General features: G+C 41.2%; 1 protein-coding gene across 1 annotated transcript; it reads right to left on the bottom strand.

The window, feature by feature from the left end:
• Positions 1-616: 616 nt before the first annotated feature.
• SERINC1 (serine incorporator 1) lies at positions 617-17262 on the bottom strand. Its single transcript, XM_083857590.1, has 10 exons — positions 17151-17262; positions 11803-11964; positions 10158-10351; positions 7255-7334; positions 6928-7065; positions 5670-5839; positions 5480-5570; positions 4019-4160; positions 3678-3908; positions 617-2170 (listed from the first exon to the last, which is right to left on the bottom strand). The coding sequence occupies exons 1-10, from the start codon at positions 17187-17189 to the stop codon at positions 2032-2034; spliced, it is 1386 nt and encodes a 461-aa protein (XP_083713716.1). The 5' UTR covers positions 17190-17262; the 3' UTR covers positions 617-2031.
• Positions 17263-17816: the final 554 nt, after the last annotated feature.

The raw sequence follows: 17816 nt of genomic DNA, 5'->3' as shown, positions 1-17816 counted from the left end.
CCTGCCCCACCAGGTGAAGGGGAAACTGACACACTTTAAACCAGATCATCTCACCTTGAGCTCCTGATTATAATATAAACTGTAAATCAAACCTCCAGAGGACAAAGGCTCAGCAAAGAGAGGAACTGGGTTTCAGTAACTTCATACATGCAACACAAAAATCACATTACCCAACTCTGACAGTGGATCAAAAATTTTTTTCCAAAGGAGTAATCTGGCTACTTGTACAAGGAGCTGAATTCTTAGAGCAGTCTGAATCTTCTGACTTCAGCACCATGTTCTTTGTTACAGGACTCAGGAACTGCTGTAGTAGAAGTGGTGTTCAGCTGTTTTACCCAAATTTAAACAGATGCAATCCAGTGAGGCAGCAGCAGTTGATGAAGCAGGAATGCAGTTACATGTGCAAGGCATGTTTGTGTTTGCTGGGACACAGCTGCCAAGGGCACAGAACTGTCAGAGACTTCAGCCAGGGGCTTACATGTGACCTCCTGAAAGAGCCGTGGGCTCTTCTCAGAACCTGACAGTGCTACAAAGCATCCCCAAAAGAGGGGATGAGAAGGTTATACAACCCCTTGCAATAGCCACATGAGACAGCAAGAGTCATGGGACATCTTCATCCAAATTTATTTATTTATTAATAAGGTAACAACATATTCCAAATTATTACAAGCCTTTACTCATCTTTCCATTACTGTCTCAAGTTTGACTTGACATGTCAGACTTTTGCAGTAAATGTCAGTGTTCAGGTACAGAATTTAAAGCTTAGAGAGTAGCAACAGGAAGTCACAGTTACAAACACCACGGAAAGAGATGAGCATGACATCTGCTGCAGGCTCCAGGGTCACTCCCAGTCAGGCTGCTCTAGGTTCAAGTTGTAGCAAGTAACAGAGAAATTATGCAGCTTATGTACTTCAGTTACAAAGCAGCAAGCACAAAAGCATTTTAAGATTTTGTAACTGCACAGGAACTATGCCAAGATTTAACTTTCTAGGCTCAAGTCCATCTCTGGCAATGGACAACAAGCAAAATACCTAATACAGTAAAAGATTTCAAGATTCAGAGCCCCAAATATTTAAACCCTTCAGCTGAAGCCTCAGGAAATGCAAACCTCCTCCCTTTAGTAGTTGTAATTTCAGTGCTCCTTTTTCTCCACTTTTTTTTTTTCCAATCACAATACTCAACTTCCTCCAAAGGGCTTACACAGCTTTCACCACTCGGCTCCTTGCAAACTCCATGATTGTAGCTTAGCCAAGAAGAAAGTGGCACACAAAACAGCAATAAATTACAGCACAGCTATGCCATTTAAACTACTTAAAAAACCAATAATAATAATATGTAGATGCACATTGTAAACAGGTGCCTTAAAAACATGCTTCTGAGCATCTGATACCAGGATATTTCTCCCCAGGAGTGCCTGTCCTCCAGTGTGCAATGGAACATACTGGACTGGCTCCTCTGCAGCTCCAGGTGCAAGTTTCCCCCTCTCACATCAGTGCTGGAGGTACTGCTGCCCTCGGCATGGGGAAGATCAGGCTGTTAGTGCCAAAGTGCTGCAAGATGTGCAGCGAACCCCAACGTGTTTTCACTTTGAGTCTAACAACACTTACACAAGGCTTACTTTGGAATCAAGGCAACAGGGATCATCAAAGGCAGCCCCTCCTTTACTTGCAAAGCCTGACCTAACACTGTTCAGTTACCCTAATTAACACTTGCACTTTTTTTCCTAAAACCATTTAATGCAACTGAGGGGGAAAAAAAGCCATACTTCGAAAAGCTCTTGATCTTACATCTTGTGCTCCCAAAGCACTCAAACTAGGAGTAATCCTATGAAAACCATCATTACAGCAATTACCATTGAGCTCAACTAGAAAAAGTCATTTAATGAAATGACAAGACGTGGTTCAAGGTAATCATGCAGGCTAAAGCAGGGAATACTACCTGGACAGCACACACACACACACACACGTATTTACACCCGCACTATTACCCAGAATACTGCTCGTTTCAGGCGCTAACACAGAGCAGCACAGCTCAGTCAAAGTCGCGGTTGGTGAGAACCAGCGGAGCCACCAGAGTCCACACGTACAGCACGATGCCAATCCAGCTGGAAGAGATCTTCACCCACACTGACGGCCACTTGCTGGTCATTGTCTCGTAAGAAGAATCAGGACTGTGAAAAGGAAATCACAGGATCATTTACAATTTTTTTTCAATACAACAACATATTTGTTTTCGAAGCCACCCTTCAACCCTGTTTTTACAGGAGATCATTTTCAATTCACACCTCTAAGGACTCTTCTTCCCAGCAGTTCACACTAGTCTCTACAAGAACAGCACTTGTAAGTTGGTGTCATAGGAGGTGGAAAAACAACAGCAGCACAAAAAATACTCAGTATGAGAAGGTGCCAAGAAGCAGAAATAATTACAAGGAATCTCTAACAAATCTGCAGAAAGGCAGTAAATGGGTAGTAGCACTTAGAGATACAAAGAATGTGTTTTGCCTCGCCAAAGGATGCTGCCTAGAGTAATTAATCATCTTGATGTCATAATGAACCAAGCAGGGCTACAACTCAAGTCCACAGCAGCACTATATATTGAGTTATTTCTGAAGGAAATACCTTTTAGTGTTGCTTTTTTGACAGAAATTGTTCTTTGCCAAGTAACTAGAGACTTCAGTTTGTATTTTTTAATTCTGAAGAACATCTGATTAAGCCATAAGCAACAGTTCACATACAGGAGGACTATTTTATTGTCAAGATTTTTTTCAAGGAGTAGACAACACAATTTCCTTCCACCAAGCCCTGTCAGAGAATGGCTGTGGTTGCTAGAAACCACTGAAGGTTCTCTAGTCCAGCTCCACTGTTCCAGTGGGGACACCTAAATCCAGCTGCCCCAGATGGCTTAGGAGTACCTCCAAGAACGGAAACTCCACAACTTCCCCTGGCAACCTGTGCCAGTGCTCAGTCACTCTAGCAATGGAAAAGCATTTCCTGGTATTGGAATTGCCTATGTCTCAGTTTGTGCCCTTCCTCTGGCTGTGTCACTGGGCACCACTGAGAAGTCCTGGCTCTATCCTCTTTGCATACCTGCTTCAGGTGTATTGGTGAGACACCACTTGGACCTTCTCTTCTCCAAGCTGAACAGTCCTAGCTCCCACCTTCTCCTCATAATACAGATGCTCCAGTCTCTTCATCATCTTTGTGGCCCTTTGCTGGACTCTCTCTCTAGTGACTCCTCCAGTATCTAGTATGAGATACTGGGAAGCCCCAGAACTGGAGGAGTCACTAGCACTGAGGAGATGGGAAGAAACACCTCCCCCTTGACCTGTTGATATAACATGTCCTTTTTCTAGCTCTCTCTACCAGACATGGGCCTAGTGTTTACTAATTTTTAATTGTTAAGTAACTTAAGATTTTATCCTGTTCACTTCAGCAGGATGTGTTTCAGCAGTTCAGTGAATTATAAGAATCATCCTAGAAAATATGAAAGGTGCTTGTGAACAAGATTGGCTACAGTTTTCAAATACAATTCCCTAAATGTAACTGAAACAGTAACTTCCCTTGAGAAGGCCACTCAAGACCTACATTCCAGAGCATGCAACTTGTACCTCCTTGTCCAGCAAGAGACAGTATTGTGTATGCTCATTATCAGCACAACATCTAACCAAATGTAAATACCTGTACCAGTTGGTAAGTGTCATCATGATATACAGTGATGCCAGGAAAAGCATGAAGTGGAAGAAGGAGTAACTGTAAGTAACTCCATCCCTCTCATTATCTATAGCTCGGTGAACATCATCTCCATCATCCAGGGAGCCATCACTCCTGGGCATTCCATCCTCTATCAGTGTTGATTCGTCACTGGTCAGCATCAGCTTGTTAACTTGGCTGTTGTTGGATGTCCGGATGCTGGAATGGACAGGAAAGGACATGGTACAGTTACCCAAACAAATACAATTTAGTATCCAACAGTAAGAAGTGATATGAATTAATGTATTTTTTTTCAAAAGGAATCTTACCTTGAATAGAGAACACACAGCAAAAACAAAACCAGTCCTACAATTCCTTGCGCATCCCACCACTGCACTACCTGACCCTGGGTTGGAGTGGTGGTGCTGTTGTAACCAATGATGCTCAGCAGACTGGGGTTACAGCGCCTGTCTGTGAGGGAAACTGCATTAGAACTTACATAAAACAAGAACAGGACAAATATTTAATAGCACATTTCCATGCTGAATGCACAGAAATAGAACAGAACTTCGTGACTGTGACAGTCTTGAAGAAAAATCTGAATCTAATTTTAGCCTACTGAATCTCTCTAGATTGAGAAATGACAGTATATATGGCATAAAAATCTGTCTCTTTGAGCAGATGAAAGGATTCTGGACTTATGTAAGATATGCATCAACTGCTTTACTATTCCATCTCACATAATTAGATGCAACAAAACAAAAAATTCTGTATAATAAACTTCAGAAATTCTACTGCTAGAAAACAAGTTTGACAAACATATTTTATAAATGGGGTACCTGAGTCATCCCAGAATTGAAAAACAATGACAGTAAGTCAGTATTTTATTATGAGTGGTTCCCAACCCACAGCATTCACAGGTAACACTGATGAAACAGCTGGAAGTACTAGACAATCTTATTTTCCCATAATCACTGCCTGAATTAGATGACTCATGCATTCCATAATACAGAAGCACAGAAGATTGTCCATATTTAAGATAAAAGGGTCAAAGACCCAATTAAAACCACTAAAATCAATATCTGGTGATTCATTTAAATCATCAGAATTTCTGCACTTATTTTTTATAGTTTTAGATATATTCAATTGTTTCCAGACACAATAAACATTGACAACATTTATTAAAACTTGTTATTGAAAATAACAATACTTGTTTTGGAAAAATGTAATTTAATAGCAGTAGCAACTTGGTCACCTAAGAAACATGAAACCTGGTAGAAAGATGAAAGTCCTAGACCCCTCAGAGGAGTTGCAATGATGTGCAAAATCTAAGCTTTAGAATGTTGCAGTTGTGCCAGTAAGGAGCAGAAATTCTGACGTGCCATATAAGCAGAGGGAAAAGACAGTATCTTAGCATGCTGGCTGCAGAGGGGGCGGTGCTCAGAGATGCGTGAGCAAGGCCAGGTTGTTATATTATACCTCCCACATCGATGCTGGGAGCGTGGCTCCAGGGAGAGGAAAAGGTGAGCACACCCTGGAAGGAGTGCCACTGCTTCCCCCTCCCCCTCAAGAGAGCCTGTCTGGACCAGCCACACAGACCCTGCCCTCCCTCAGTGCTGCCCATCCCTTCCTATCCCTCAGGAGAGTGGGCTCCTGGCAGCACACGTAGCTGAGCCCTAACTCATGCACATTCTATTACCCTGTTCTAATGCTGCCCTGCAAGGGAGGTGGAAGTATCATTTATTGCTGAACTGGTTACCCAAAAAGCTCTACATTGCTACTACACTTACCTGGCTCATTGGTCATAGCTGACCAAGTCAAATACATTGTGTAAATTGTGATCACCGAAGACTGCAGCAAACCAGACCTTGGCTGAGATTCCTACACAAAGGAATCACAAAATAGGGAAGTTAGGCAATCAAAAGTTGCAGGCACAATTATATTGTGATAACACAGAAGGTGACAGAATTAAAATCGTACCTGAATCCTTGGCAGAATTGACATTACAGAAGCACCAATGCACAGGAGCATATTAACACTGATGAATGTCTTGTTTTCAGAACAACCTTCTGGATGAGTGTAATAAACATAAAACAAGACAATAGCCACTAGAGACAGCAGATAGTTGACAGCTGTAGCCGAGAGCAGAGCTGTGAAGAAACAAAACCATAGTTAAACTGGAATAACTGGAATAATACTGCAGGATTATCAAGTGTGGGATACAATACACAACAAGAGTTCTGGGCACTGAAACTTAGAAGTTCTCAAATAACCTGTGAAGTATTAATAAAAAACAATATATGGGAATCCTGAAGCCGTGCTTGATTCTCCAGTGCCCTAACAGAAACCAGGAAGAGCAAGGAGGATAAAGGAACACAGTTGTACTGCACACACCTTGGCTAACAGCTTAAAAAAGAAACTGAAGAAATGCTTCTCCAACAGAGGCTAAAACAAAATCTCATTTCTAAATTACACCTTAGGAAAAACACTAAATAGAGCAGTGGAGACTGAATGAAGACAGGCCATTTCTCCAGAGAGATGACTTGTTCTCTCCTTCACTACCCTGGCCTTTCACTCAGCATGTACCTTTGAAGAATGACTGACTGGCAACAGAAAAAAACAATTGTTTAAGATGATTCTACTCAACATGAAGCACTAACAGGTTACTTTGTTTTTAATAAGCACTAAAGGGATGGCAAAATCTGTGGCTAGGAAAAACAACAAAAAAACAACAACAACCAAAAAGCTGCAGTTGCCACTTCTGATCTGATGCACAGAAAGCTCCTTTACTTCTTTACTTTGTGTGTGGCTGTACCCTGGAACAGATTGCCCAGAGAGGTTGTCGAGTCTCGCTCATTGGAAATATTTAAGAACCATCTGAACACAATCCTGCGCCATGTGCTCCAGGATGACCCTGCTTGAGCTGGGAGGCTGGATCAGATGAGCTGCTCTGGTCCCTTCCAACCTCACCCATTCTATGAACCTGTGAAACTCATGCCCTCCTCCCAGGGAACAGATCATCTTATTCACAGGCTACTGCACCTCTCCCTGCTTCCCCTTATTTAACTTGAAAATAGAAGGACATCAATGGAGCTAAACTACACATCTGAGAAAATGATACTTATGTATGAAGCAGCCCTTTCTGCACTGGTAAAATTAATGGTTCAGTGAGTAACTTATTTAACACAATGCACATTAAATGAAATTTAAACTTGATTATAGTACAGTCCCTCCTTACCTGCATACCAGCATCTTGAGTTTCCTTCCTCCATTTTTTCAACCCAAGATTCATTCCAGGAATGGGCAAAGTCAATAAGCAAGACCAGCTGAATAAGAATAAAGCAGAATGCTCCAGCCATGCCTACATAAAACCACACTAGGAGAGAAGGAAAACAAAACCAGTTAAGAACCATCGGTGATTTACCATGCATCTTAGTCCCTGAACACAGAGAAACACTTCAGTTACACAGCTACAATTAAAACTGTATGACATCAGCATGCACTTACTTTTGTTAAAACTAAATACAACTGCACCATGATACAGAGGAAGACAATATTCCCTCACCAGTTGTAAATGGTCCCTCTGGTATGAAGAAAGCTCCAACACTAATTGCAAGTGCCGTCGCAAACTTAAAAAACCAGAATCTAAAGGGAAATAAAAAAATAAGGCAACTGTTAAGTCTGGTCTAATTCACACATAAAATATACATCTTCAAGAGTTGATTTTTTCAATTTGCTCATTTTTAACTTGCCTCATTTGAAGCAGGATAAAAATTTTATCTGCCCAAGATTTCTGTTCTCTGAAAAATTACGCTTAAACTGTACTAGACTGACACAGAGTTTGACATGTTTCCCAGAGGTTCATCTTACTCATGAATTACAAATTAGGCCAATTGTGAGCTGCTTTTTTTCTTCCTAAGAACCTTTTAAACCACAGCAGCGAGGTTATTGAATTGCCTGCATATCAGAAAAATGGGTTAAAAAATCCCTTCCTGCTTTTAATAGCAAAGATCTGATTGGTGCCCACAATGACATAAAATATTACGCTGGAGCTTCCTACCAGCCTTGCTTCACTTCCTTCATGAGAGAGACATACAAAAGTCTGGATTCCTCCCACCCAACTTCAGATTCTTTAGGCCTACAGCTGATGAGGATTTATCACAAAAACAGAAACAAATTATTTATCCTGCATAGAAAAGACACACTGAAGTTCTAAGTCCCTGTTTCAGTGCAGTGTCACTGGAATTTTTCTTCCAGCAAAAGATCTGCATTCACAGACCACTGAAACAGATGTTTCCAGAAGGCATACAATGGAGCATCCTTCACCAAATATAGACCAAACTCATCACAAACACTAACTATGTAAAAATATATCCTGCATAGAGAACTTCAAACTGTTACGCCAATAAAACTGTAAGAAAGTGAAGACTATTTTTTCTGATCCCAGTGAAAGGCAGCTCCAAAACCAGGCATGATGCCATCTACATGCACTTCAAAACTGAATATAACAGCACAAAGATATGTACTACACCCCCACAATGTCAAACACTTGTCAGTTTTCAAGTTTTCTATCCCTTCTCATTTATTCCCATGCTTTGAATAAGTTTAATCCCTCTTGCTGGCTGTTACGATCAAGCGATGGACACCAGAAGACCAAGTGCCAGTTGTGTGGAGAGGAACCATGTGAGATGACAGTGTAGAAATGTAGAATACAGAACAAAATGGACTAATTCCCTTGGATATAGAGAATTGACTGAATCCAGTCTGGAAGTTGAATTAAGTTGTAACACTTACAATGCAACACAAACCTCACTAAAACTAGTTTTAGAACCCACTTTTTAAAATCAATGTCATTCTCAATTATAGAAATAAGAATGGGTTCAAGTTTGTACATATTTAATCTCTAATTCTAGACTTCTTAAAGGAATTTTAATGCTTTACCCCATATGACAACTGAAAACAACAGTCCTCTGAAATAACACCTAAAGCTGCTGTGCATTCTGTACAGGCCAGCAACTATCTCACAATTATAATTGGGGTTTTTTTTCTACTATTATCATAAAGCTAAGGCAAGAAACCACTCTGCCATTAAAAAAGCAGAGAAGGTGAACATTGGCACTAGATCATATAACTGAGCTTAACCTGCATTCAAGCATGAAAAAGTTAGCACACATATATGCAAAAATGTAGTATTCTGAATATTTCAAATCACTGACAAAAATATTACATCTCAAAGTATTACTGAACATACACACAATTTCAAAAATCAAAAGCCATAAAGCTTTTCATAAAGCAATAAGTTATTACAAAAGTACTGAAAGTAACGTTATTAAATATTTTACCAGCAACAGTCAAATAACATATTTTTTTTCCTTTTATCCTAGTGCTGATGTTAGATTGGCTAAGAGCAGCAAATAGCCATGGGTTGCATAAACAGTACCTAAATTTGGAGAGTACAACTCCAAATAAGGTTATCAAGAAGATGCAAAACACTTAAGAACAATTTTAGGTAAAAAGCATCCCACATCATGTAAATTCACCAGGTGCCTTTTTCTGGAGAAAAAAAAAAAAAAAAAAAAAAAAAAAAAAAAAAAAAAAAAAAAAAAGAGCTGATACAGAATGTAGCTGAACCACTTTCTTCTTGCTTGCAACAAGCACGTTCTGAACAATGCAGGGTGGAGGGAAAGGTTGAACTGAGTTACTGTTGCTAACATATCTTAATACTGTACTCTTTTTTTTAGACAAAAAAAACCCAAAAGTAAGTAAAGCAATATTCTGCTCAGTCCTAATTATTTTATTTTCCCCTACAGAAATAATTTGAAGCTTTTTCTCATTTTATGCTAGACATGCTCAATCATACTATACTGAATATAAAATAATTTTTTTAGGCTCAGCTGTTCATACCTTCTGTTAAATACAGTCACCTTGAAAAAGCAGTAGTCTAAGCAATCATAGTAACCACCAAGATTAGGCATCATAAATGGTTTTAGGCTTTTTAGCATCATCCCCTCTTACAAATATTTACATCTCCTTGGTTCAAGGAGCTAAATTACACATAGGCAGAGCCTGGATGAAAACTACCGCTTGTGTCAACACATAATCTGAAATTCCACTATATTCTTCCATCTGATAATCCTAACTAAAATGAAATACAAAAGAAAATCTACCAGAAAGCTCAGAAACTAGATACATAACTCATTTCTTTTTGAAGAAGGGCAACTGAGAAGATAGGAGGAGAAAAGATATGTTTTATACATCTATATAGATATGTATGTGCAACTGCTATAACCTTTGAAAGAAAACTGTCCAGAAAAGAACAAAAGTTCTCACAAATTTCTAAGCTAAGAGGAATATAATTCTCAGAGAACAGATGAGGCTCTTAAATCTTTTTATTTCCTGAAAAAATCTCCGTGGAATGAAACAAAAATTATTCACTAACTCATCTCAGCACTCATTTCTACATCTTACCCATTGTGCACTGCTGCTCTGGGGTCGTTGCTGCTCTTCACTTTGATCATCAGCAAGGAGAAGAGAAGGAAGAACATGGCCATGCCAAAGCACACGCGGTACACGGCCTTGTAGCCAACCAGGACATCGCAGTTCACGTGGCCCTGCACACCAGGAATGCTTGTTCCCAACCCTCCATCACAGAATCCAGGAATCTGTGATAAACACAAGACACATCAGTCAGTCATCTTTAAAAGATCTCCCATCAGTAAATGTATATTAATAAATTTCCAATATACAATTCATTAATATTGTAACATTATGTAACTATTAACACTGTTAGAAAATATGATATTGAAGGACTGCATCGTAGCTACAGTCCAGCTAGAACATCAAACACATGCAAGGAAAAACAACCCTCCATAGGCAGAATAAAATAAAATAAATCTTTCCATAGACCTTTAAAGCTCACCTAGACTAACCCCTCTGCCATGGGCAAGGACATCTTCAACTACATCAAGTTGCTTAAGGCCCCATCCCACCTGACCCTGAATGTTTCCAGGAATGGGACAAGGATCTTATTAACAGGTTTTGTTTTTTTTTATTAGCAATTTCAGAACTCAAAGAAATGCAGTTTTCCCTTGTTAATCTGAATGAAGAGATAATTAAAGATCTGGGAACTGGTAAATTTGACTTGACACCTACTATCAGGCTTATGACATAGCTAGGAGGTGATAGCCCGCTTACATCTCTTTAAAACAGACACAGGCTTTTCCAAAAAAGTACCATCACCATCAATTAAGTGTATCCGTAACTTCCACACGAAATAGCTGAGAACATTCCCTCCAGTCACTACCAGGACATGAGCAACATCTTTTAGAAGTCAAATCATACTCCAGAAGGGTGTAATTCTCTTTCCTAGGTGACTAACACGGCGCTCGCTGAAGCTCTAATGTGGTTACTATACCAACCTACAATACACATTTACAGATGAATCATTGGGGGGAAAAAACATGAAAATCATGGCTCATCAAAGCTACTATCTACTGAAACAAACTGAAGACTGCAAAACAGAACTGAAGTACATGCAACCCAAGCTTAGTGAACCTATAAGCTCTACTGTAACTCACATTACCACTCTCCAATTTTATATCCCATCTTCATGGAACTAATAAACTGTAAGATCCTACAAACACTTCCTCATTCCCTGGGTGGAAAATACACTACTATGATTAATATGAAAAATATTTTTGTTACACACTGCAGACTTTAAAATAGAATTTTAACTAGTACAGCACAATCAAATTAGAAGACACCTTAGAGTGTGGTTCTTTTAAATCACAACCACAATAAAAATCAATTAAGTGCCAGAAATACAAGCATCTCAATAATACTGAATTTGAAACTACACCTACATAAATTTTGTTTGATGAAAGATTTTTTCTGCTCTAAGCCATCAAAGAAGAGGCTTTACCTCAAAATAGTGCTTTTCATCTATAGACAGATCTTCCCCAAACTTCTTTGACTTACAAATTAATAGTGACTGTAAAGCACAGTTGGTAGCAAAATTACATATTTCCAAATAAAATTAATGCTTTTCAAGATGTCAATTATTATTATCTGTGATACTTGTTCCACCAAAACCACTAGCAATAAATAACCTGACCTTCTTCAGCTGCTCTTCCATGCCTGGTATCAGCATCACACAGGCCACGCTGACGCCAAGCAGTAAGAAGAAGGCGTAAATCAGCCGAGTGATGGTGGAGTTGTTTCCGCTGGGGCAGCATCGGCAAAGCAGGCACGGGGCACTTCCACACAAGCATGGTATCTGACAGAAAGACAGAACACAAATTATTTAAAAAGCTCTGGATTACTAGACTTCAATATTTAATCAGGCTGTGCAGATCATCAGGTATTATGATAGAAAATGACTCATCCTGTGCATCCCACCACTGGTTCAGACTAAGTCACTGCAACGCGTTACAGAGACACAAACAACGGCGCTTCCCAATGTGCTGCTGCACAGAGAAATTAGTGCTATGCCACAAGTAATCATTTAGCCATTCACAAGAAATAAAGACTGGATTCAGGCTCATTTGTTCTCTTGAATTTTATTTCATTTCAGCTAAACGACATGCAAGGATTGCTTTTGTTAGACACTACATTCTCCCTTCCACAGCTGCAGTGATAAACAAACACACCACAGGAAAAAGACAGGAGCACAACTGTCATGTAGGTCCATTCTCCCACCTGGCACAATTGGGATACAATCCTCGCTAGGGCCATAAATATTTCCAAAACACAAAAAAACAGGTGATAGAGCTTAAACCTTAGGTTGCAAACTATTTAATATTAGCAGCTACTCACATATCACATAATTGTTGGTCTGCAAAATTAACTTATGCAATGCAGAAGTTACAAACACTAAGAACAGAGCAAATATGCAGTACATCTGTTATTGATATCAAATACCAACACCAGAAGTGGATGAGAATGCTGTACAGTTCTAATACTACAAGGAAAAAAAACCAAAACAAACAGGACAAAATTTACCAGCATTTAATTTTCACATAGAAAATTGTGGGAAGAAAAAAAAGGGAGTTATTTCATCAGGAAAGGGTTGGGAAGCAGGGAACAGTTCTCTGCCACTGGCTGAGTGATAATTTGGGAAGTAAAAGGCAAAGTCCCACAAGTAAACATTAGCCAAAGGAGGAAAGATGCAATCAAAATGTGTGATGACTGCCCTTCTCTGAGCTACAACAAACCTTGCTACCTTTGACACAGAAAGATACAGAATAGAGTTAAAACCCAGCTTCTCCCCCAGCACACATCCAGGGACGACAACACCATGGGACAAAAGCCACAGGTGTTCACCACTGCACGAGAGACAGGCACATAAGGACAGGAGCAGTTACAAGGCCACACGAGCAGGACATGCCAATCACCCAGTATGACCCAGTATGGCACGTGTCAGAAAGAGTTTTCATCAGTTTAGTCACATGACACCCAAAAATGCCAGCAGCCCTCTGCTAGTGGAGAAGCCCCAGGGCTGCCGGGAAAAGGCACAACACTCCTGGCAGCCTCCTGAGAAGCCTCCAGGAAACGGCCAATTATCATTCTTACAGTTTCAACCAGACTCACACACCGGACACACAAACTTCATCTTTTAAATAACTTCCCTGTATTCTTTGTGGCACATGTTCCTTCCCAAGGAGCCAAGAAATTTCACGCCACTACACTACAGAATCATCTTTGAATTAGCAAACTTCACCACTACATCTGTCCTACTAAACCAGTGAAACTAGGCAGACCCTTATTACAAATATTTCAGAATGTAAAAGTTATTATATTGCCCCTTTTTATCATCTCCTCCACTCAGTATCGTTATAGCACAAATAGTATGAAAGTGTTGATTAAAGGAGGTTTCACTTCAATATAATAAAGATATTATTTAGATTGAGAACAACCAGTCCCTGCAAAAACCTCCCCAAGGCTACGGCAGTCTCCATCACTGGAGGTTTTCACGATGCAGCTGGACAGGGTACCAGATCATTCCACACAGAAGATGGAGCAGGTGGACCCTTGAGGCTGCTCTAGGACTGCAAGTAACTACACAAGGGGCAGCTGTGCTTTGTAAGCAGGAAACATATGGCAAATATCATCCAAATGATATTTTGGGGCATCCAAATTTGAATGCATCCAAATTTTACAGTACTACCATCTTACACTATTTCCTACACACACAAATAACCTTTCTTGTGAAAAACATCTCTTCTCTGTTGAAAAAAAATACTTTCTTGAACTAATTCTGTCTGCATTAATATTTCTAAACATACAGTTGAATAAAAGGTTGAGTTTGGGAGAACAGACTATATGATCTACTCATCTACTGCAGAAAACTGGGGACAGGAGTACCTGTTACAAAAATTCCCTTCTGTAAAGAATCCCAGTGTTACACTGTTAAATACCAAGATAATTCAAGCCACTTGCTCCTTGTCTCAGGGGAAGCAGAAGCACAAATGCCTCTACAGACAGGGGAGACTAGCAGTAGCTGACATGAGGATTGTCTCCACCTCACTGGGAAACAACGTGCCTTAAGAGAGGCCACACATCACTCTGGAGCGTCTGAGCTCCAACACCAGCTTTTAAAATGTTTTGCCCCTAAACAAATCAGGCACATACATCTCTGAACAACAGACACTTATTGATACATGACACTGTTTATACAAGCTGGCTACTTACACAGGGAATCACGTTACAGTCCAAGTCTCTCTTTCTTTGGCAAAAGGGAATAAAGTACGTACCATTCCAACAAAATGGTATTATACTATTGGCAAAACTACTAATTACAGACTTCAAAAAGAACAGAAACCAAAGAGCATTCAGCCCATGGAATTCAGCTTACCAACAGAGGAGACAACGTTGAGTTTGTGCCACATTCTTCCTAAATTTAAAGCACACCTCCCACAAAAACTTCAGTAGTACAAACAGCAAGATACTACCATGGAAATCAAAGCTGAACTACCAGATGTGACTCAGCTTAGTTACAGATGTAGACAGAAAGCTACTCTACAATTACTTTTTCACTTGCTTCTATAAGGAAGCTTAGACAAAAGTTATTCAGACACAACTGAAAAAAATCTATTGCCTTCCACAAACTTTTTTACTTACTTATCAACTCCTATTCCTTTGTATTTTTGAGAAAAATAAGCAGCTCAATGGTGTTTACTAAGGCAAAATAAGAAAAGACAACCTACACACCTATTCTGGGAGCAGCCAGCTGGGCAGACAAGTTAATTCATGCCTGCTAAACTAGTCACTTCATTGCCCAGGGCAGTGGAAATTGCATGAGGAACACGTAACAAGATGTATACTCAAGGAGAGAGGAGATAGAAAACCCCACAAAATCATGGAAGGTCAAACGTTACTGCCCCTGATGCACACAGAACAAATTCTTAATATCAAACATAATCTTCCTACTGGAATAGTGACTAAATGATTAGATATTGAATTAACTATTTACAAAAACACTAAGCCCCTGATGGGCCCTGTCAGGGTTTTGCTACATCATCCCCACTCTGAAGCTTAAGGACACTGAATTAATCAAGGTCTTTGCCTTGACAAGGAATATTAAAGGAGCAAACCAGCAGCTCAGCCGTTTCAGAGAAGGGAACAATAGAGGCAAGACGCAGCAGAGGGAAAACGGCGTTGCCTTTCTCAATCCAGGCCACAGCCTGCACTGCCACAGCCTTAGAGACCAGCGTGGACAGACTCCTCCTACTCAGAACGGCTGGACAGGCTTTAAGTGCTGGTCAGCTGTGGTTTTAAATACGGAATGAAAACAAACGCTTTAAACCCATCAGCGGAAGGAGAAAATACCAACAAAAACTACCCACCCTGATTGGTTTGGGCACTTTACAGGAGGGACAGGGGTTAACTACTCACAGTAAATCTGATTTATTTAAGATCATGATCTCATGCAAATCATTTTATCTAACAGGCTATTAGCTCAATTTCTCTGTAGAGAAACAAACTATCAAGAGCAAGTAGACAGGAGTTTGTCATACACTACAAACACCAACCAGTTGTCAGAAAGGCTGTTTATGAACTTGAACATGGAGAACATATTAACTCAGGTATTTGAATTAAAGCCTATAGTCACAATGTCATAAAGTATTTGAAAATAATCAAAAATAATAATGTTAACTACATTCAGTTAGTAATTAAAGCCTAACTGGCTAAACCATTAAGCAGTATTTAAAATGTTCATAAGAGTGAAATTAATCCTGACAATAATTAGTTAAAAGGATATTAACAGTGTTCTAGTTGATTATTTATAGGCATATCAGCCCAGTAGTTAATTTACACAGATTCTCCAATCATTTTCTATGGTAATTTCATATAATTTTTACATGAGATTAAGAGATTATGGGTCATCTCTTAATTAAAGGTCACTCTGTACCAGAGGAGCCAAAGCCTAAACGTTCAGATATCACAAAAACAGGAGCTTCGATAAATATGAAGTTTTGTTATATCAGTAGTGTATGAATGCTTTGATAATAGATAATTTAATTCATATATGGTACAATATTTTTTGTATGAAAAATTCAAATTTTCACCATCCCACTGACATTCTTACAGCAAACATCTAAAAACTCACTTGATTGTGTCAATATAGACACTTCACTTATGGATAAAAAAGCAATGCCTCAGTTGAAGACTTTATCAACTTCTCTGCTTTCCTGCACAGCGCCAACAGTTCAAATGCCATCTCAATGAACAAAAATCACCTGTCGGTGCTGGCACAGCCCGGAGGTGACACATCACCACGGGTTACTGCGCCGCCAGGAAAGGATGGCTCGGCGAGACAAAGGTGCTACAAGGGGTGGAGCGGCTCGAGACAAAGAGGAATTAAATACAAATATTAGAATCGGGAAAACGTGCGGGTTTTGATTTTCCCGAAAGAAACGCTTGAAGGTCAAAGCATTTGATCAAACTCTTTACGGATTCGAGGAGAGGTGATTTCAGCGGACACCGCAACACCTCCCGCGCAGGAACGCGGATTAAGCAGCGCCGAGCAGCTCGACAGGCCTGGGTTAAGGACAGAGCTCCTCACGGCGCCGGAGAAAGGCTCTGACAGAACCCTGGGGAGCCCGGGAGCAGCCCCAGAGAGGAGCACGGCGGGGAGAGAGCCCGGCCCGGCGGTGCGGGGAGAGAGCCCGGCCCGGCGGTGCGGGGGCCGCGGCTGCTGGGGGCGGACAGAGCTCGCCTGGGGCCGGGAGGGGGCCGGGCAGGGGCCGGGCTGGGGCCCGCAGCTCCCCGTGCCGCAGGAGGAGGGAAGGCAGCGCCGCCGCCCTGAGGGACACGGGCGCGGGGAGGCGACGGGCGAGGCCCGGGCTGGGAGGGAAGGAGAAGGGGAAGCAGCGGCCGTCGGCTCTGAGCCTGCGGCGGGCAGGGAAAGGCAGGGAAAGGCAGGGCTGGGAGGGACCCCCGCGCCACCCGCGTCCCCCTTACCCAGCTGGCCATGGAGCAGAGGCCCAGGACGCCGCCCATGGTCCCCGGCGGGCTCGGGCTCCTCCAAGATGGACGCGGCTCCCGAGGCCGTTGTTTACCGCTCCCCGCGCCGCTTCCGGCCGCTCTGACGGCACGGGCACGTCACTTCCGGCCGGGATATGGCGGATTAGGGGGAGGCGGGATGCGCCGGATCCCTGCAGGCCTTCAGACACCGCCAGCACGGAGGGGATCGGACACGGGGAACGGGCAGCGGCCGGCAGCCAGGGACAGCCGGGAGCTAAGGCTGAACGCTTGTTAGCTCTGAGCTGTGGGTGTAACAAATCAGGATGTAGTAAATCAAAATGTTACATGTCAGTACAGTCAAGGACACCTGGGGAACTAACAGACTTTAAGGATGTACTAAATCAAGGTGTTAATGCACGTCTATGGATAAGTTGTTCACTCGGCAAAATATTTGATGTCCGTGTGTTCTATGGTTGTTTTATATGTCCATTATAATGCTAAAAGTCACCCTCACAGATCACAAAGACCCCTGGCCTTTCCGTGCACGGATGTCAGCTGGGCTTATGGAGCTTGTATGGAAATCCCTCACTAATCATAGTAGCTGAACACAGCCCCCCAAAAAAGGAAAAAGGCCCACAAAAAAAGAAAATACTCCTAAAAGAA

This window comes from Zosterops lateralis, assembly GCF_965231275.1.
Source record: "Zosterops lateralis genome assembly, chromosome: 3".
Classification (NCBI taxonomy): Eukaryota; Metazoa; Chordata; class Aves; order Passeriformes; family Zosteropidae; genus Zosterops; species Zosterops lateralis.
This window is presented reverse-complemented; position numbering and strand designations above follow the sequence as displayed.

Excerpts from the sequence above, each read along its gene's own strand:
- SERINC1 (XM_083857590.1), bottom strand. The coding sequence starts at position 17,189 with ATGGGCGGCGTCCTGGGCCTCTGCTCCATGGCCAGCTGG. Across the intron at positions 7,335-10,157 it reads AGAGCAGCAGTGCACAATGG|ATTCTGGTTTTTTAAGTTTG; the intron begins GTAAGATGTAGA and ends ATTTCCCTTTAG. Across the intron at positions 5,840-6,927 it reads CTCAAGATGCTGGTATGCAG|CTCTGCTCTCGGCTACAGCT; the intron begins GTAAGGAGGGAC and ends GTTTCTTCACAG.